At 45.6% G+C, this 21,914-nt stretch overlaps 1 protein-coding gene and 1 pseudogene across 2 annotated transcripts in view; one reads left to right on the top strand and one right to left on the bottom strand.

Annotated features, from left to right (window-relative positions):
* Window positions 1-968: 968 nt before the first annotated feature.
* The window catches only part of ROR1 (receptor tyrosine kinase like orphan receptor 1), a 408,712-nt gene continuing 387,766 nt past the window's right edge, over window positions 969-21,914 (top strand). The window contains exon 1 of one of the 2 annotated variants that reach the window (XM_063600720.1): window positions 969-2,365. In XM_063600720.1, the coding sequence (XP_063456790.1) occupies window positions 2,275-2,365 (91 nt within the window). In that variant the 5' untranslated portion in view covers window positions 969-2,274. The remainder of the gene's footprint in view (window positions 2,366-21,914) is intronic. The other variant, XM_008958943.5, reaches the window with a different exon arrangement.
* On the bottom strand, window positions 16,550-21,187 carry LOC100976961 (large ribosomal subunit protein eL19-like; annotated as a pseudogene).

The following is a 21,914-nucleotide window of genomic DNA, read 5'->3' as shown; positions in this document are numbered from 1 at the left end:
AAGAGAACCTTGTGCAGTAAGTTCCTCAGGCAAGAAGCGAGATAATTGGGACAGGATTGAATAGATCTCAGGCAGAGAAACTTGGGGGACAGATCAATGTAGGTAATGAACTGGTTGACCCAAGGCCTCTCTGTCTATCATTTTTTGACCTCAGGTCAGAGCGATAGAAAGGGGGAAAACTACTGACACAGCTCCTGCCATGAAGTCCTGGAGAAGAATAAGTGACTGTTTGTCCCGCATGGGTTAGTCATTCACCTGCCTGAAGGCAAAGGGCTGGGAGTCTGGAGTCCATGACCTGCTGGGACATACTTTGGGCTGCATTTTTTCCCCCTTCTAATGTCTCAGCTCTCAGGGATCTGCTTTTCCTGGTGCCAAGGAGTATGGATGAAATTTTGTCCCTCCTCCATGCACCCCTATAAAACAAATATGATGAGAAATTAATATTTTCCAAATGGTGACCTAACCTTTGTTCATTAATTGAGCTCCTATTGCATTCCGGGTACTGTTAGAGGCCAGCAAGATACCTAGATGATTGAGACAGAGTCCTCGCCCTCCATGAAGTGACTGTTCATTTTAAAACCCTAAAGCTGGGTTCTTAGAGGCTACTGCAACAGCAACAACTCCCGAGTGAGTGCTTATCATGTGCCAGGCTCTGGTTACAGGCTTTAACTCTCTCAGTGGAAATAGCCTGAGTGCTGGCTTGGCTGCCCCATGTCTGTGAGACTGTGGGCAAGTCATTTACTTTCCCTTTGAGTTTCAATTTCTAAAACTGTAATATGGGGATAATATATGTAAAACAGCTAAGAAGTATATACTTTTAATGACTCTTTTTAGTGTCAATGGAGGATTTGTGAGCAAATGCATATAAAACACAAGGCAAACAGGAGGTATTTAGTAAGTGGCCACGTGATTATTGAGAGACTATGGGCTTCTTCCTGTTCCTCCAGAGCAAGACTGACAGGTGTCCTATTACCCTTGCATCTTCAGAGCCTAGAGCACAGCCCTGAAAACAGCAGGCGCTCACCACTTTTTATGATCAAAGGCAGTCTCTACAGGGAAAGTCAAATCATTATGGGTATTTATGAATTACAAAATCCATAAAGTTAAACCAGGAGAAATGGACAAAAACACACTCATTGTAGAGGTCTTTAATGATCCCTTGGCTCATGGCAGAGCAGCTAGACAAAAAACAAACAAACAAACAAACAAACATGCAAAGATTCAGAAGGCCTGAAAAAATAATGAATACAAAGAAGATAAATCGATACAGTATTCTATCTTCACATTCGGAAGACAGAAACACCTTTCAAAAAACCATGGGACATTGGCAAAAATAACCACAGATAATCCTCAATAAATCTTGCCAGGAGGCAGTACAGATGACATTGAATTCAGTGAAACTACAAATTAAAGACAAAAAGGCGAAGTATAAATTACTTGTGTAAGAACTCTCTCAACTCTTGGGTCCAAGAAGAAAGCAAAAGGGAAATTGTATGATAGCAATAAATGTGCCATTACCCAGAGTCACACAGCTAACAGTGACACAGCTGAGGCTGCTAGAACCTGGGTCTACTGTCGTCCAGCCACGAACTGGCTTGAGATCCCGGATAAGTCTCTCTGAGCCTCGGTTTCCCCTTCTGTCAAGTAGCCTCGAAGGTCCCCGGGGCTCGGTTCGGTGGCGAGTTTGAGGAGTGTGGGGGAGGGGAGGGGAGGGAGCGTGCCCGAGACCCGGGAGCCGCGACCGCTTTCTGCGAAGTCGGGGAGGGTGCGGGCGTTGAGAGGCGGCAGTAGAGGGCGCTGGGTCGCCAGCCTGGGCCGCGTCTCCCATTGGTCGGGGCTGGGGCGCTGGGCTGGAGAGTTGGTGGAAAGTGACAAGTTGAGCGAGAGAGGGAGCGTGGAGAGCTGGAGCAGCCGCCACCGCCGCCGCCGAGGGAGCCCCGGGACGGCAGCCCCTGGGCGCAGGGTGCGCTGTTCTCGGAGTCCGACCCAGGGCGACTCACGCCCACTGGTGCGACCCGGACAGCCTGGGACTGACCCGCCGGCCCAGGCGAGGCTGCAGCCAGAGGGCTGGGAAGGGATCGCGCTCGCGGCATCCAGAGGCGGCCAGGCGGAGGCGAGGGAGCAGGTTAGAGGGACAAAGAGCTTTGCAGACGTCCCCGGCGTCCTGCGAGCGCCAGCGGCCGGGACGAGGCGGCCGGGAGCCCGGGAAGAGCCCGTGGATGTTCTGCGCGCGGCCTGGGAGCCGCCGCCGCCGCCGCCTCAGCGAGAGGAGGAATGCACCGGCCGCGCCGCCGCGGGACGCGCCCGCCGCTCCTGGCGCTGCTGGCCGCGCTGCTGCTGGCCGCACGCGGGGCTGCTGCCCAAGGTAAGAGGCGCCCGCCGGCCCCCGCCCGCCCAGACCCCCTGACCCGTGGCCACCCTTCCGTCGTCCAGCCGGGCGCGGGACACGCAGGAAGCGCCGCGCTGGCTCCGGGGCGCGTCCGGCCACCCGCCACGGGGCTCGCTTGCGCCGCCAGGCCAGGGTTTGCCCCGGAGCCCCGCGGCGGGCCGGGGCGCGCCCAGGGACTCGTTCCTCGGTGCGCAGCAGCGATTGTCAGCGCTGACAGGAAGCGTGGAGGGGTTTGAGGGTCCTGGGGGTGATCGGGGCACTTCTGTGCAGGGCGTCCCCCCTTGTCTTCCTGGACCTCCAGCGCGCCCCAGCCGGTGTTCAGGCAAGTCTATCCTGCCCCCAAGTTGCGAGCCGGCCCGGAAGGCGCGGTCCAGGAGGGAGTTTGGATTTTCAGTGGTGCTCGCCAGAGCCCAGGCGGCTCGCGGATCGACGCAAACAAAAGCCCTGTCCTCCTGGGGCTCCGGCGGCCTCGCATCGCCACCGCCCCCGGCCCTCCGGCCCTCCCGAGAGTCACCATAGAGGCCAAAACTTGTGCGCCGCTGCAGCCGCTGCCACTTTGTGCAAAATGTGCTGTCAGAGGCGGCCTGCGGCTCCAAAGTGCTTTGGGTGTGCACGCGCGCGCGCGCGCGCGTGTGTGTGTGCGTGTTACAAACAAGAGGGAGAAAAGCCATCTAATGCATATTTGATTTTGGTAATCTCCAAAGACAATCGCAACAGTTAGAGAAAGACTTCACCGCAAGCCGGAGCGTCTTAGTTCGCTGCGGGAAGCTGGGGTCCTTGCTGCGTCTGAGCCGGTACACAATGAGAGGGAAGAGCCCGGCTGAGCCTGTGGAGACAACCGATTCATTCTTTGGAGGTTGGAGGGGGAAAGTTGATTAAAGTCTCCGGGGTCTCGGGCCTCACTTTTAACATGCATCCCTTGAGGGGGTGAGGAGCCTTTGGATTCTGCCCTCCCCCACTCCCAGCCCTAAACCTGAGCGGATAAATAGATCTCTGCTCTTTTATCATGCATCTTTCATTTTTAAGTTAGCACTGTGTTTAGGAAAAGAAAAAGCTCTGCGCTACTTAGCAGTTGAGAGGAAAAAGATGTATTCACTACATAGACTACGAATGCAGAATTAGTTTTTACTAAAAGTTAGCTGATTTTCTTGGTAGAAAACACACTCTGGAAGGAAGTTGTGTGAAATTTTGATTTCTTAGAGATGGTTTTTGGAAGCTAGAGTAGCATTTTCTGAGGATGATTTCTGAAACCGATCCTATAATGTGGTCGTGCTAATCTGGAAGCTCCTGGGGGTAAATAGAGCTCCTAATTGTAATTAAGATGTGCATCAGCAGGGAGTGCACCTTCCTGATGAAAAATCCTAATGAAATGTAAACAGCTTGGTCACATAGATGTTTTGCTTGGTGATGCCAAACATCTGGCCTTGCGCCACAACACCTGGGTGAAAAGTAAAAATGGGCCATGCTGCCTACGTAATGTAAACATCCTTCTCAACTTGGGTTGCCCAGCAAATTGAGGTGGAGATAAGCAGGGTGATTTTAACTAAGGTGGGACTCCTGGCTTGGGGCTTTGGTTAATTCAGTTATTTCCTCTGTGGACTCCTTTACTTTGTACTTCACCTTTCAACAATGGTTGCTTTTAGATCATAGCCCCTTGTGGGGGTGGGGGTCACTTGCCTTTAAATACATGTCCCTGCATTGATTTTGCTCACTGTAAACACCCTTCTTATCAGCAGCCACCCCAATTCTGTCTCCTTTAACTGTTTACAGCCTTTTAGAGTTGTTTAAAAAAGGTATTGCCTATTCCATTGTAGCAGGACGAGCCGCAGACAAAACTCCTCAGACACCCAGTGAGCAATTCCTGTCCCTTTTAAGGGCTCACAACTCTAAGGGGGTCCGCGTGAGAGGGTCGTGATGGGTACATGACTGGGGGCTGCATGCACTGGTAATCAGAACGAAACGGAACAGGATAGGGATTTTTACACTGTCTTTCCATACAATGTCTGGAATCTATAGATAACATAACCAGTTATGTCAGGGGTCGATCTTTAACTACCAGGCTTAGGTCAGGCAGGCCCAGGCCTGGTTTCGGGTCTGGTTCCTTGGTTTCAGGTCTGGTTCCTAGGTGCCGGGCTACCTGCCTTTAGTTTCGCTTCTCTTTCCTTTTCTGAGTATAAAACAATATAAAACAATATGAGAGGGTCTGTCTCTCTTCTCTCACCATACTCTTTAGTAATGAGCTCAAATCTGTTATTATTGTCTTATTTGTTGTTTTATAAATCCCTTTCCATTTTGTGAATGTTTGATCTTTTCTCTGGGGTCAAGACTTCTGGTAGAACTCATGTTTACTTTCTCCTCTTGGACTCAAGGTCCCTAAGGTAGCCCAGCCAGTGGCTCAGGAAATCAGCTTAAGCAGAGATATGTTTCATGTATTTATTTAAAAAGATACAAAACATTTCTCCCATCATTTTTCTATTTTGTTAGCCAGGAGAAGAAAACCTTTAAATTTATTTTTTCTGGTCTGTCCATTGTTGATTTCTCATCTACCCCCTCCCTATGCAAAGCTCAACTTCTTTAGGAACCTGAAGCTTACCTTATAACTGCACCCAAGCCCAGGGCTTTAGGAACCTACCTGGCCTTTCTCAAAATCTTATAGATTCTGTGGTTTGGCTGCTGGGAGCCAGAGGGAGGTGGCTTGCTACTGTGTTTGCTATCATTTTGTAAACCTTCCATTGCCATTTAAATAGGTATTTGTCTGTACTTTTAGAATAGAAGTGTCTTGAAGGCAATAAGACTGTGAGCTTTTCTGGTGAAAACACTGAGAGCCCAAGTCCACTAGTCCCAACTTTATTAGAGATGCCTGAAAATCCTCCCTGGCTGGCTAGGGGGAGCCGAACCAAGGTGGGATGGGCAAAGGGTGTGGTCAAATTGTCTCCTTCAGTTTTGGAAATATTTAATTTCCAATATAGATTCAGCATACATGGTAGGCTGTTTTGCTTCTCTGATGCCTGGGATAATCTGCCTGATATTTAGTGAGGGGTCAGCTTTGCCCTGTAGCACCCTTTCTCTTCTGTATCGTGAGCATAGGCCCCCAGTTAGACTTTTGGAAAGTTTCTGAAAGTGTTACTTGCTCTGAAATTAGTATCAGATTTGGCTGGTGGTTTGATGGTGAACATCTACCCCATTTCAAATATTTCTGAAAATTTTACACAGCATCCTATGGAGAATGGAACACTTTGTAAGCTATATGTACTTTGATGTAAATGTATATGTACAGATAGCATATGTATATACACACATATATAGTAAGTGGTCCATAGATATTTGTTGAATGAATGGAGAATAACTTTTTTGGTTGTATGCAAAATTCTGATATATGCTTTCTTAGTAAAAATGCAACATGGCATATTTTCAAGGATTTTTCCTTTTCTTGTCCCATCTTCTAGTATGAAAGAAGTGTAGTGTAGCAGAACTTGACAGTAAAGCTAAATGGTTACAAGCACAGGCTTTGGCATTTAACAGACCTGGATTTGAATCTTTTCTCTGTTGTATAGTGGGTGTGTCAGTTTTCCTGAGCCTTTCAAGAGTGTTATGAGATTGAAGTGAGGTCATGCATGTGAAGTACTGGAGAACAGCACCCAGCCTAGAGGTGAGTGCGTGAAATTAATTTGGGGTACATGAAATTAAGGATATGTGAACTTCCAGAAATAATATACACAATTTTATATGCATTTTTACGGTTCTGTATTTATAGCTATAGCTATAATCTTATTTTCCAAGAAAAGTGTCAACCTCTGAATGATAGGAACTGCTGACTTGGAGTGTTTGATGCCTGAGGCAATGGGTTGTCTTCCTGGGGAGGCTGAAAGGAGTTGAGTGTTGGTGGCCAGTTCTAGGCCTTATCCCAGGTTAACACACTCCATGGAGGCCCCACTTCTCACCTCCCAGTTTCCCTTCCACCAGGCAGGCTGTTAATTGGGCCTGAGAGAAGCTGAAGAATGGTGCCAAGTCCTTGTGACCTCAAGTAAGAAAATATGTCTCTGAATCCAAGCATTCTGAGATGCAATTTGTACAGTTTATTTAACAAACACTTATCTAATCCTTACAATGGGCCAATCACTCTTCTAAGCCTTTTGCAAGTATTAACTCACTGAATCCTCACAACAACCCTTTAAGGGAGATAGCATAATTAGCTCATTTTACTGATGGGTAAACTTAGGCACAGAGAGGTTAAGTTACTTTCTTTAGGTTACACTGCTAAAAAGTGGCATTACTGGGCTTACAAGCCCTAACAGTTCATGCTCTTACCTTAGTGGCTGTCCTAGACATTCTTTCCTTGTTTAATTCTTACAATTTATATTCTTTTAATGTATGGAACAAAGGTGGTATTTCCCAAGGTTTTCCAACAGCAGCAAAGGGAAGCTTGCTTAGCCGTAATCTAGAGGTTATAAGAAATTATTGGAGACAGCCAATTTCAATTTTCCTTCCAGTGCTGGAGTTCCCTAAGACGGTCTTGCTGAAACTCAGAGATAGACTGGAAGCACCTTGTTGGATGGCCTGGATCTCTGGTTCTGGAAGAATTACATTTTTGTAATGAGCTTCAACTTTGATGTGGTTTGAGAAGTGTGCTCGCCAGTTTTTTCCAACTATCAATAAGCTATATTTTGATGAAGTGACTTTGTATTTGCATCTTGGTGGACAACTGTGGTTGTAGGCTGAGAAGGCGGGGATTTATTAGAGTGCTGTCTAGTGGGACAGCTGGCTTGCCAGCTCAAGGTCCCAGTGAGGACCAGACCCTGGCAAATCCAGCTCCAGCTGAGAAACACTCAAGTCTTCAAGGCCTCTTTCTCAAACAGAAGGGCCTTAGCCTGGCTTCACCCATTCCCTGGGGTGTGACGGGAGAGACTGTTCGGTAGACACTCGAAGAGAAAGGAGAGTCTGAGAAAGTTCTCTGGAGTTGAAGCGGGAGGTGATGGGGGCAACTCTTCGAAAATCCTTAACTAAATGCAGCTGCTTGTTACACGGAGACTGACTTGCATGCCAGGAATATCTAAAAAGCTAACGAATACAAAATAAAAATAAACAGCAGTAAAAAGGCTCTCTCTTTGTTGCAGTAAGCTCGGTTGGGGTTTTCAGTTTGTTTAGGAATGGGATAATTGTGGCATCCACTTTATTTTGGTAAGGCAGTGAAACGTGGATTAATGTTATGTGATTGGGATGCTACCACCATCTGAACTTTTTCCTTCATCCCCCGCCCCCAGCCACACCCCCCAGAACACCCAGGCATGGACATCCATAGGACCTGAGTCTCAAACAGTTGCCCCTGAGTGAATTACATTGGAAGAGGGCAGATAATTTAATGGGATAATCTTGGCAGGGCCAGCAAATTTCACACCTCATCTCTCACTAATAGAAAGGCAGCAGAAGGCTACAACATCCTCAGATGAAAAGGTTGTATAAAAAGGCTCTGCTTAACAGTAACTGTCTGTCCATAAATAAGGTTTTGTAGAGTCTTGATCCAAAAGCTGTTATGAAATACTGATAAGCCAAGCCTCATAATGTTTGGCCTCCTTACATTTCCTTTTCCTGCTTCTCTCCATAGAACCATAGATTTTTTTTTTTTTTAAGAGAGAGAGGGGGACTAAAAAAAAGATCAACAGTCCAAACTTTATTTTTTTCAAGTATTTCTATACAGGATGGACTTCCTTTGATAGCTGTTTAAAGAGGTGGCGTGGAGTAATGGAAATAGAATGGGATTTGAGCCTGATAGGGAATGGGGGTTTGAATTGGGGCTTTGTTGCCTTCTTGGGCAAAGTTACCTAACCTTTTGAGCCTCTGTTTTCTTATCTGTAAAATGGGAATAACAATAATATGTGGCTTACTGGGGGGGTTTGCGAGAATAAAAGGATGTTATGAACTTATAGCACCTAACACAGCACCATGGACTTAGTGAACGTGAAGTATTTTAGCCACCATCATTATCAAGGGCTTACTGAAGAAATTTGAAAAATTGGCTTCAAAACGATGGTCCTGCTGCAAGGTAGCAACCAAGGCTCAGAGAATAGCAAGTTTTACAAGGTTTTAGGACTCCAGAGTGTTTTGTTTTAAGGGAGCATGCAGATGCTCTAGATCTGAGCAGTACCCAGGCCAGTGCTGGGGACCTGGATGGAAGGGATTCCACAGTGCAGTTTTGCAATGCCTTACAACAAAGGCTTTTTTCAGAACAGCAAGCTCTTTGGGGAAGAGCAACCCCTCCCAGGTGCTTAGTGTAATTCCAGAATCCTACAATGGGGAATGTTACATTTCAGGGACCTCCACTTGTAATCTGACCGTTTTTAGCTCCAATATCCAAATAATCTTGCTGAGCACAACTTGAAAGAGAAGGATAATGGCCGGAGGAAAGGATCCTGAGGTGCTCTGTTTGCCATTTAAATTTTCTGAGTAGAAGAAAAAAAGTTCATGTTACCCAAAGAGAGAAGAGTAATGAAGTGTGTGGGAAGCGGGAGGGGTGATAAAGAGGACTTCTAAAGACAAAGCAGAGGTTGGGTTTGATATTTTATTTTTCAACAGTGAAGCTTGTCACTCAGTGTATTTCAACTAACATTTATTATATATTTATCACATGAAAGATACAGTATTCGTGTCCAGGAATAAAGTATTATCTTTGCCCTCAAGGAGAGAGAAGGAGAAAAATTCTCACTTTTTTGAGCACCTGCTATATGCCAGGTATCATTTTTTTAAAGCTATTAAATTTATGCTTCTCAGCACTCCTTGGAGTTTGGACTTCTGATCCTATTTTACAGATAAGAAAATCGAGGCTCAGGAAGGTAAGTATCTCAGCCAAATTCGTACAATTATTAAGTTGGGATTTGGGATTTGAAGCTAGGTATTTTGACTCTCAGGTGTATGCTCTTTTTGTTATCCTTAAAGTGTGATTGGGGAGACACCAATGAGCAGATGTGGTACCACAGGCAACTATCTCTCCCACAAGTGAATTACAGGAAAGAGTTGTGGAAAAAATGCTGTGGGAACATGGGGAAGAATACATTAATTCTCAGGGGATTAGAGGGTCAGAGGAAGAACATGAGTGCCTCCTTCATAGGCTTATTGTGAAGAGTCAATGAAATAATTCATGGAACACACTCAGACTGTGCATAGTGAGTGCTCAGTGAGTGTTCTGCTATAGTTATGTAGCCAGTGAGAGGCCTGATCAGGATTTATCTGCCTCTAAAACCCATGTACTCTTGCTCCCCTGTGCACTTTTTAAACAGACATGTGATTGTTGGAAGAGTAAGTAACTGTGCAGTCACCAAATGAAAGGGAAGACACCAATACAGTTGCTCTGGTATATTCACCACCTGCCCCAATCCTGGCTTTTAGGACTGGACTGCGTTGGGTATGGGAGGGGATTTGGATAGATGTGGGGTTGGAAAGAATCAAGATGTCTCATCATGAACTATAGCGCTCCTAGAACTCTGGCCAGGATTTACCACCTGCCCTCATTCATTCATTGATCATACATTTTCTATGCACTTACAGTGAACCAAATATTCTGATAGTCTCACTGGAGATGTAAAGATGAATAAGGTTAGATCATTGCCTTGGAGCGTTTTTCAAATGGCAGATTTATGGCAGAGATTGCTAGCTGATCACCAAATATGTTTCCATCTCTTCCGGTCATATGACTAGACAACATTTCTCAGCTTTCTCACAGTTAAGTGAAGCCATGTGACTAAATACTAGCCAATTAAATGAAATTGGAGGTAATTTTTGTTGCTTGTAGGCTTGACCCATAAAAAACTCCCCAGGCAGAATCGGTATGATCCTTCTTCAGTGGCTTGACAACCTTAGAAGTCATGTGTTGAAAGTGTCACAACGTGGAAAGAGCCTGAGACTCTCCCTTAATCACTGTGTGGTGGAAGCCACACTTGTTTAGGTTTTATGTGAACCAAAAACAAGTGTCCATTGTTAAGGCTGAGATTTTGAGGTTTTTTTTTTTTTTTTGTTACAGCTGCTAATGTTACCTTAACTAACATGAGGTTGTAAATCAGTGTGTGGTGAGATCAATTTAGTGGGTTAGGACCAGCATTTTTAGATAGAATAAAATAAGAAACCTGGTTTGTGTCTGACCACTTCATGCAGACCTGGGGCTCCATCCAGTAAATTAAACCCCTTCCCAAATAATTTATGGCACACATAGGGTGCCTCTAGCACTGTAGAGAATCTAGAAGAACGAAGGGTGGCCTTTACCCTTGGGGAGTTTACCTTTTAGGGGCAGTAAAATAGGCACTTTATACAGCCAGTGAGTACAGAGTTGGCAATTATATATGCAGAATCCCTAGAAGGGTGGGTCTTTCGGGAGGAAGTGTGATATGATGTGAGCCTTGAAGGAAGGATTGAGAGGGTGCAGGATTGAAGGATGGGAGATGGGAAGAGGAGTTGGACATTTCACTGCTGGAAAAGGGCTGGAGTTCCACAGCAGCCTGCAGCTGCTCTGGGGGTCTCCATGGACTCGCTGAGACTATCCTGAGTTCTTAAACCAGGCCTTCACTGTGGAATGAAGCTGATCTCCAGGGGATGGGAGAGTGAAGAAAAGAAAGACAGCGTTGAATGAAGCCTGTTGTGTTTTTAGCATATGAAGGGTGGAGGAGGAGAGAGAAGGAAGCAGGTTCACTGGGAGCCTGAAGACTTGTCTTTCTTCCCAAAGGGTGTCCCAGGGAGTTAAAAATGTGGTGCATTTCAGGGCTGCTTGTCAAAGGTATATGATGGTGTCTTATTGTCTCTAATGCAGCCGTTTTCTCTTATAGTGCAGGCTACTTAATTCTATTCCCCCCTCTTGTCTGCTTGATGAAAAGAATAATAGTATACTAATAATTAACACACTGAGCATACTGTGGGCCAAGTACTATTCTAAGTTCTTTAAGCGTTTTAACTTGCATAGTCTTCAGGACGACCCTATGAGGTAAGCCAGAGTTCTAGGAGCATTATTGTTCACTATTAGGCATCTTGATTCTCTCCAGCTCCACACCTGTGTGAATCCTCTACCATGCCCAAAGCAGAATCCAGGCTAAAAGCCAGGATGAGGGCAGATGGGAGAAAATACAAGAGGAACTGTCTTGGTGTCTTCCCTTCTATTTGGTAACTACACAACTACTTACTCTTCCAACAACCACATGTCTGTTGAAAAGGTACACAGCAGAGCAAGAGTATATGGGCTTTAGAAGCAGATTAATCTTGACCAGGTCTTTCACCGGCTGCTGAACACTCCTTGAACACTCACAATGCATGTGGCAGGGTGCTCAGTGTGTTCCACGATATCCCCATTTTCCAGATAAGGAAACTGAGGCACAGAGAAGTAAGTAACCTGCCCAAGACCACACAGAGAGTTAAATGGGAAAACTAGGATTTGAACCTGCATATCCTAAGGCCTGAGTTTTGTTCCTAATCATTATTATGCCAAACTGCATTGCAGTTTTTTTTTCAACTCTGTCTGATGATTAAAATTCTCTGTAAGATCCCAGCCAAATAGCTGAGTCAAAATAATTATAATTAAATCCTCCATTTGTATAGGGCTTTGCAGCTTACAAAATCATTTTATGTACAGTATTACCTTTAATTTTCCAAAAAATACAGTTAAATAGGATTTATTTCTCTCTTCCTTTTAAAAGTAGGCGGGTGAGTTTGGCAGCTCACACAAGGTCACTCTGTAGCTGTCAGGGCCTGTCTAAAACCCAGCCCCTTTGACTTAGGGCCCATTGAACTTTCTGCTCTAAAGACTACTTTTGTTTGGAATTTGTGCCTCTAATATACTGATATATGACTATTTTCACTACTGTTTCACCAAAAGGTGAATTTGCCTGATTTTCACTTGTTTCATCCACAAAATCTTCAAATAGCTGTTGTCTTTAGAAACAGTTGAAAGGCATTTGTAGATGGGACCTGGCTCTGGGATTTCTGTAACCTAGGAAAATTTAATTGCAAAAAGACAGAGAAGTTACTTAAAAACAGGATTTTCCTAAGTGGTTGGTGATTGTGGCAGGGAGAGGAGCCAGGAAGAGAAGGACTTTGGCATCAGATGGACTAGGCTCACTACTGCTCTGCCAGGTCAGCAAACTACGTCACCTCTGAGACTGGCTTTCCTCACGTGTAAAATGGGAGCCATAATGGCGCCTACCATGACAGAGGGGGAAGGACCATGGGTAGTGTTTGGCACAGTGCCTGGGCCATAGTTGGTTGTTGGTGTGTGATCGAAGCTACATCTCTCAATTGAATGGAGAGCAGCAATTCTTCCTTTAAGATTTTTCACAGGATGGGATGGGGCAAAATTGCTAGTTCTCAGCGCCTTGTTAGGCATGATTTTATAATACAGTTATCTCTGACACGGACTTTCTTAGCACCTGGAAATCTTAGGTTATAATTATATTGTTTCTCAAGGGCAGGGACTTTCTTATGCTCTGTGAAGGTTAAACATCATAAGGTAAAAATAGAACATGCTGCCTGAAATCCTAGATATCCTGGAAAGGCTCTTATCTGTTCTTCATGGGAAACTGACACCATTTCCGGATGGGTTTAGACAATGTACATGAAAGCAACTTATTCTACTTTTTCTCCATAAGAGAGATTATAGCCTTGCTTCTAGGATTTCACTCCAACTGGGGTGTTTCAAAGTTTTTACATAATTTTCACACCCCCTGGAGAGTATTGGCTGTTTTTCTTTTTTCTGCCTGAACTTCCATTGTGGTGATGGACTGTATTAGCCTTTCATATGCCTACCTTAAAGAGGTAATGCTTAACCCAGTCATGACTGTTTTATCTCCTCCCTTCAGAGAACTGTTGTGTGTTGTATGGGGATTTTCAGTCCCAAGATATTGCCTGTTGGAGACCAGTGGTGTGTAGACCACTGAAAACAAGCAGCAACTAAATATATATATATATATATATATATATTTTTTTTTTTTTTTTTTTTGAGACGGAGTCTCACTCTGTGGCCCAAGCTGGAGTGCAGTGGCACGATCTCAGCTCACTGCAACTTCTGCCTCCTGGGTTTTTTAAGTGATTCTGCTGGCTCAGCCTCCCGAGCAGCTTGGATTACAGGCGCCTGCCACTATGCCCGGCTAATTTTTGTATTTTTAGTAGAGACAGGGTTTCACCATGTTGGCCAGGCTGGTCTTGAACTCCTGACCTCAAGTGATCTGCCCCGCTCGGCTTCCCAAAGTGCTGGGATTACAGGCGTAAGCCACCGCGCCCGGCCTAAGCAGCAACAATTTTCAACGATGTTCGTAATCTACCAGTGATTTAAACCTCTTTTTCTCTGCGCGGCTCATAGCGCTTTGCCCACTCACATCTGGTGTCCCTAAGTCAAAGCATTGAAAACTTTGCCTGTGACCAGGTAGTCTTCAGTGGGTTAGAGTCTGCTGTCAGGGCCTCCCAGGGGACACGTGATAACTAATGTCCTTTTTCCCCACTGAGGACGGGGGGAGCTGAACTGAGCATGTCCAGTCTGTGCTACCCAGCTCATCCATAAGTTGCTGCCTAGGACTGTGCTCCGGGCCTCTGCAAGGAGGAGTTAGTAAAGGTGCAGAGAAAGTCCAGGACTTAACACTGATTAGTCTCCCTCCCCAGAAAGAAAGCACCTGGCACAGGGAATAAAGCATTTTCCCCCTTATGCTGGCTACAACTTGATTTTTTTTTTTTTTTTTTGAGACGGAGTCTCGCTCTGTCGCCCAGGCTGGAGTGCAGTGGCACATTCTCTGCTCACTGCAAGCTCCGCCTCCCGGGTTCACGCCATTCTCCTGCCTCAGCCTCCTCAGTAGCTGGGACTACAGGCACCCGCCACCACGGCCAGCTAATTTTTTGTATTTTTAATAGGGACGGGGTTTCACCATGTTAGCCAGGATGGTCTCGATCTCCTGACTTCGTGATCCGCCCGCCTCGGCCTCCCAAAGTGCTGGAATTACAGGCGTGAGCCACCGCGCCTGGCCTTTTTTTTTTTTTTTTTTTTTTTTTTTAAGGAGCAGTTGTCAGATTTGATGGTTGTGTTGGGGTTAAAACTATGTAGATAAGGTGGTCAAAACCTTTTAGAAATAATCCTCCCACATCTTTGCCTGAAGGCTTAGGTTTAGAAAGTTTCTTAGCCATCCTAGGATGTGGGTGAAAGTGGCTTCCCCTAGACTCATCAAATACACAGAGCAATTGATCTGAGTGCTGGTGGATGGGAGGGAAGGAAAGGAGGGGCCCAAGAGGCGCAGCTCCACCTGCCCGAGGGAGACGTCCTGTGTAAACTAACAAGAAGTCACTGGTGCTTCGGTTTGGTTAAATACTGATTTAGCAACTGAAAGGGATGCAGGAGAAATATGGCAATATCCTCTCCAGTAAGAAGTTTACTGTTTTTGTTAGGGAGGCAAGACTGATACACCCCAAACGGTATGGGAATAATGAATTGATCCAAATATCAGTAGCCTGCCCTTGGTTTAGGGCCCTTTGCCTATCTTGAAGCCTCCAGGAATTTCTACCCTCACACCGGCCTACCTCCCTGGCATATCTAGCTCAGACTCTTTCCTCTTTTCATTTCTTCTTGCTGAATTCTTACTTGTTCTTCAGCCTGTATTGCATCCACATCCAGGAAGGCACCCTGGCCTGTTTCAGCCTCTGTCAGTCCTTCTTTTGTGGTCTCACCTTCCACCAGTATTCTCACATAGGCCGTCTAAATCACACCTGCTTATTCTGATTTAGCCCAACACCTTTGCAATAATTGTCACTGTCAAATATTAAGCATTGACTGTGGACCGAGCACCTGGCAAGGCATTTTGTATTTTGTAGTGGAATCATATTATTTTCTCCCTGTAGAACTATTGCCTTTCTTTCCTTCCTTCCTTCCTGCCTTCCTGCCTTCCTGCCTTCCTTCCTTCCTTCCTGCCTTCCTGCCTTCCTGCCTTCCTTTCTTTCCTTCCTTCTCTTCTTTTTTTTTTTTCTTTTTTGATGGAGTTTCGCTCTTGTTGCCCAAGCTGGAGTGCAACGGTGCAATCTCAGCTCACTACAAACTCTGCCTCCCAGGTTCAAGCAATTCTCCAGCCTCAGCCTCCCGAGTAGCTGGAATTACAGGCACCTGCCACCACGCTTGCCTAATTTTTGTATATTTAGTAGAGACGGGTTTTGCCATGTTGGCCAGGCTGGTCTCAAAATCCTGGCCTCAAGTGATCCGCCCACCTTGGCCTCCTAAAGTGTTGGGATTACAGGCGTGAGCCACTGCACCCGGCCTATTGCCCTGATTTCAATCCCTCATCTGTCACTCCCTCATTCTGGGAAATGCCCCTTCATCAGTTCCAAAAGGAACTGCTCTGGCCCACACTAATCATAGTCTTTCCTTGGGATTTAGGGGCAGCCCTTCTGGGATGGGGAAGCTGAGAGATGCCCTTGGTTATGTCTGAGCCCAGGAAAGAAGCTGGTGTGTAGGAGAGAATGACTTCATATCCAGAGCAGGCATTGCTGAGAGGCAGAAGAGGTCTGACAGCCTGCCAATCTCTTTTCCACCTCCCTGGGGTTTCCTTATCTGAGCCAGTAGACGCTGCTTTCATGAGGTTATTGTGTTCCTACAATGCACACAGCCTCACCTCACTAATCCTCATAACAAAATGAAGTGGGTGTTATCTTTTTTTTTAAAGCTAAGAGGAAGCAGTTTTATTGCTTTTTCTGATGAGAACATTTATATCCATTAAAAGCAAATTCAGAAATGTATAATGAAAACAAATTTCACCCATTATCGTACCATTCAGAGATAACTTCTGATTGTGTTTATACACGTGGATTTATAAAAGGAGGTTATGCTTTTATTCCCAAAAGAAAACTGAGGCTCAGAGATGTTAAGTAACTCCTCTAGGGTCAAAACCAGTGCAAATCACTAAAACGTGTTGACTGTCTGTTAAATTCAATGTAATTAAGTGCCACAGGGAGTTACAGGCAGTAGGTTTTGTGGATCAAGAAGGAAAGAGGCCGGCATTGATTGGAATTACTGGGAGGGTTTTCTGAAGGAGGTGGGGCTTGACAGAGTGATCTAATATGTATATTATATGTTATATATGTATATATTTTAAGGCTTGTTTTATTTTAATGGCTGATCTATATAATCACAGAAGCCAGTATGTACAGACAAAGTGGGAGTTTTTATTTCCTTGTCTCTTCCTCCTTGGACAAGGTCTTGATGATTTCCTCCTTCTTGACCTGGAGGCAGTCTTTATGGCGCTTGCATGCTTCCTTGGTCTTAGACCTTTGGGCCTCAACCTGGTTAGCCAGGAGCTTCTTGCGAGCCTTATCTGCCTTCAGCTTGTGGATGTGTTCCATGAGAATCGCTTGTTTTTGAACACATTCCCCTTAACCTTCAGGTACAGGCTGTGATACATGAGGTGATCAATCTTCTTAGATATGTGGTATCTTCTGAGCAGCCAGCACAGAATCCTCATTCTCCTCATCCACGTGACCTTCTCTGGCATCCGGGCATTGGTTGTACCCTTTCGCTTACCTATGCCCATGTGCCTGCCCTTCCGGTAGGCCAAGGTGTTTTCCTGGCATCGAGCCTGGGAATGGACAGTCATTGGCTTGCGGATCATCAGCCCATCTTTGATCAGCTTCCAGATCTGCTGACAGGAGTTGGCATTGGAGATTTCATTGGTTTCATTGGGGTCCAACCAGACCTTCTTCTTGCCACAGGGGAGGACCCTAGAGGCAAGCCTCTTCTGAAGCCTGAGCATACTCATGGCTGTGACCATAGCAGTGAAAGGTGAGTGATCTAATATTGACTTGATTCCTCCCATTAAGTGGCCTCTGAGTGGGCAAAGCCAGTGAATGGGGACACCTGAGCCCTGCCTGCTGTTGGGACTGGGCACTGCCTAAGACAATGATTACTTTTGAGCTTTTCTGAAGTGAAAATAAGTCAATGTGAACATGGCAAAGAGGGACAGAGGAAGAGACATATGGTATCTAGAAGGAAGTTGGCAGGTAACAGGGTGCCAGGAAATTAAGACCTAAAGAAATAGAGTGGAGGAGAAGGAGGGTGGGGGCACAACAGTGGATTGTGGTTTTGCATTTGAATCAGGAGGAGGAAAAAAACACCCATCCTTCCTCTCCTTTTTTTTTTTTTTGTCTTTAAACAGGCACTGTCACTCTCTTTTGGGATTACTTATTTATATGTTTGTCTCTCCCTCTGCACTGTGAGATCTGGGTGAGGAGGAATGGTGTTTAATTTTCATGCATATCTTCAGTGTTCAGCACATTAAGCCTGGCACAAATCAAAGAGACACTCATTAAATATTTTTCAAAGCAAGGATCCACTGACATGACTTTCAGGCAGGCCCTCCCAGGCTGTCTACAACCCCCTCTGTGGCCTCATAGGGCACCTATGCACATGTTGGCTTTTCATGGGCTGTTCCTCCCACAGAAGCACCTTTCCCCCACCCATCAGCTACAGTCCTTCTGTCTTGGCTCAGATGTCACATCCCTGACTCAACAGGTGAGATTGGATTTCCACTCACATGCTCTCCTAGCACTTTGTGTTCTTAAATAACCTTCATTATAATTTGTCATTGAATATTTATTTGTGTAATGACTATTTTTTGGGATCTTCTCTATCACTGGGTTGGATGCTCCTTACAGTAGGGTCTGGTTCTGGATCTCCTGAGCCTGGGCCAGTTGAATGGATTCTACTTTTACTTTTACTAAGCATTGTTCTTCCTTCCTAGAGGCCGAGATAACTCCAGCTTACTTGGTGTGACTATCTAGGAATTTTAAAATGCGTCTTCGAACAACTGAAAATCTCCAGGCTATCTCTTCCAACAGTTGAGGAATCCAGCCCTGTAAAAAGTCAATCAGGCTAAATGACACCTGCTGTGAGTTCTGTTTGCAGGAGAGCAGTGGGCAGCTCCAGAGCTGGGCTGTTTTCCCAACATGGAGTCTGTGATAACTGGGTTTTGCTGCTATAAATTAGGGTCACCCTGCTCTTAATTGGCAACCAATTCAGATTCTCCCTTACAGTCCTCCTCTTTCTCCTTTTTCGTGTGGACTGTGTTTGAGAGAAGGTGTGGAAAATCCTGGCACTGTGCTACAGGGACGGTGCACCTGCAGGCTGGGAATAGAGGTGGTGAGTGCTGGCTGCCGGCCCTCAGCACCTTTTTCTCCCTCCCTGTTGCTCTGCCCTTCCCTGTCTTTTCTCAGGAATTTTGAAAGAGGTCTCATTACTAGGGAAATATCCCCTGGGGAGCTCTTCCTCTCTCTTCTTTCTCTCAATGAGTAGAGGGGAAAGTGTTCTCAGTTTTGAACCTGCAAGCCATCTGGATGCAAAGATGGCCAGAAATGCCCCCTTGTCTCTGGATTTCCTACAGCAACTCTGCCTTAGCTTCCCAGTACCATCTGCTTCAGGCTGGGACATCTTTCCTTCATGCAGGAGAAAGGGGAGCTTAATAAAATTTTGCTGGGGTTTCTTGGGGCCTGAGGCAGTAGTGGGGAGGAGAGAAGCCTGGGCTCTTTTATTTCTTGCACCCGCTATGAGTCAGGAGTGGTCCTTGGTCAGCAGGCACATGGAGGCCTGCTGGGTGCCAGGCATTGGGCAGGTGTTGGGGCTACAGGATTATCTGCTAGGACCTCAAAGTCTGGCCTTGTGGGCAGCGTGAAAACAATGATGGTGACACAGTGAGAATCTGGGCACAGGTCCTGGAAGGTGTGGAGAGGGAGCAGCCAATGCAGGCTCCTGTTAGAGTGCTGGAGGCAGAATCAGGAAAGGTGACTCAGGGGAGTCACCTTTTTTTCACTGGAAAAAAATGTGTCTGGGGGGCACTAAAACAAGAGCCCATTATGTGTTTTAAAATGATATTAGTAATAATGTAGGGGTTTATTTGGACAAATGAGTTCACAAAATTGTGCTGCCTGTAATGTTGATTCTTGACTGAGGGATAAAACTCACTTCCCAGGCCCCTTTCTGTAAGCCAGTTCCCACCATCCCCTTGCACCTCAGCTGCTCCACCAGAGTCAAAGCAACTCAGAAGGAGGCTGAGACCCCCATGCCTCATTGCTAATCGATGGGCATGGTGGATGGGCATGAGGGTGGGGTTCAGGACCTTACCTAGCATCTGTCTTCCCAGAATGTTGCTCTGCCCTTTCTGGGGATAAGAGGTCTTAGTTTCTTTATCTCTATAATGGGAATTATAATCCATTCCCTGAAGATTATGGAAGATTATAGGAGGTAAAGGCTATAAAGTCACCTTGTAAACCTAAAGTCCTATCTGAGATCGAGGATTTAGATGGCAAGTACCATTTTGTCTTCATTTCTTGGTGAATGGATCCATGAGGCCTCCTTTATTCACTCAACAGATATTTACGTGGCAGGCATCATTCTTGATACTGAGGGTAAAGCTGTGAACAAAACAAAGACCCTGGTCATGGAGGAGTCAGGAAATACAGAAATATACATGACAGCAGGTAACAGGAAGGGCCAAGAAGAATGAGCAGGGTAAAGAGCTTGTAAAGGAGGTGGGGTGGGTGCTGTCGCATGGGGCAGTCTGGGAGGCCTCTAGGTTTAAGGGATTTGAGCAGAGAGACCTGTGTGAAGGGAAAGGGTGACCCCTGAGACTGTCTGAGGGAGGAGCAGTGAGTGCAGAGGCATTCAAAGCAAATGCCTTGAAATGGGAGTGTTATCAATTTACAGTACAACCAGCAATTGCTTCTACTACCACTGGTAATATTTATAGAGTCTATACTGTGTGCCAGGCAGTATTCAGGTGCCGCGACAACCCTATTCGGTAGGTCCTATTTTTATCCTTCCCCCATGTCACAGATGAGGCATTCTTAGAACAAACCAAGCATCCAGATAATACGAAGAGGGAGCAGTTCTCATTTACATGGGGAGTGTATAAGTCACAGCCCTGCACAGAGGGAACAGTGTATGGTTTGGAAAGAAAAAAAATCTCAGTTTGGGCCTGGCCTGCTACTCATCTGCTGCTAGGGCAAGGTGTTTCACCTCTCTGGGCTTCTGTTTCCTGATTTATAAAATGGGCTAATAAAATCTCAGAGGATTATTATGTATATTAAGTGAGAGATCCAAGTAAAAGAATGTTTCAAACTGCAGGGCACCATGAGAATATCACTTTATTCTTCTTATTACGCCAATTCTCATTCCTTGCCTCTTGCAAAGAGAGAGAATGAGAGAAAAATGGAAACTTGCAACTTACTTAACTTCCTTGGTTCTTTCCCTGAAAACTTATTTTCTACTAATGTCTGTGGGAGTGAATTAACTAGAGTATCCAGTTGAATTAAGTATTTTGCTGAAAGATGAAGGGACTGTGAGATAAAGTTGGTGCCGAGGATTCTCACATTTCTAAAGGAATCACTTGAGGTGCTAGGACTCCCAGTCCACTCTTCCACAATACCATACAACCTGTAATCCTCAGACCCAGAATCTTATGACAGCTTTCTCTGATTTCACATTGTGTAGATTATCTACCCAAAAAAGTAAGTGGCCTCAAATAGTGCTGCCCTTTAAAATTATTCTATGCATTTGTCCCAGAGTCTTGTGGGATGAATGGCTAAATCCTACTGGATTAGGCAAGATGGGTATTATTATTTGGGGCTACAGAATGGAAAAACTCAGGTGAAGGAAGTTATCCCAAACTTCATAATTGATGGTGAGCCTGGATACTCATTCTCAAATCTGGTGAGGCATCATTGGCTTCTACCATGATGGCGATGGTAAGCTCATTTGTCAATCAAATGATCGATTGGCAGTAGGGTGATGATAGTTAATAATAATCTATTACATATTTCAAAATAGCTAGAAGAGAATAATTAGAATGTTCCTAGCATAACATTATGGCTATCCCAGTTACCCTGATTTGATCTTTACGCATTCTATGAATGTACCAAAATATCACATGTGCTCTGAAAATATGTACATCTATTATGTGTCAATAAAAAAAGTTAACCAAATGATCGATGAACACCTACTGTGTGCCAGGCACAGTGCTGGGTGCTGGCAATACAGTGGTGAATGAGACAGGGACCTGGGTGCTTGCTCTAGGGAATGCCCTTAGGAGAAGCTCAGGGTATGTTTTTTTATTTGGAATGCTTGCTGATTCCCCTCCCAGGACCTCCAGAAAGAAGTGGTGGTTGCTTCAGCGGTCACTTGGTGATGACTGGCAGGTATATACCTGTGTAGCTGGCACATCTGGTGCCTGTGATCAGAGCCGAGCCATCCAGTCTGAGCTTTGTTTTTCCCAGTGCAGCAGTGGTTTCCTGCAGTAAGCTCCATCTTGGTTGTGCTGCCCTCCCCGCTGGGGTTGGGATAACAGCCTCCTGGGGACTGTGGCTAATCTCAGGAGAAGCAGAGACCCCAGGGAAAGACTCCTGTCTCTGTTGTGTGCACCTAGGATTAGGTAGAACTGCCGCTAATGCAGTTAGGTAAAGGCAAGGGCCCTGGTTGCTGGGGAACCAGGAAGCACAGGTTGAGCTTCCCATCTGCTCTCAGTGAAGGACGTCCTCACTGTCA

This window comes from Pan paniscus, chromosome 1, assembly GCF_029289425.2.
Source record: "Pan paniscus chromosome 1, NHGRI_mPanPan1-v2.0_pri, whole genome shotgun sequence".
Classification (NCBI taxonomy): domain Eukaryota; kingdom Metazoa; phylum Chordata; class Mammalia; order Primates; family Hominidae; genus Pan; species Pan paniscus.
This window is presented reverse-complemented; position numbering and strand designations above follow the sequence as displayed.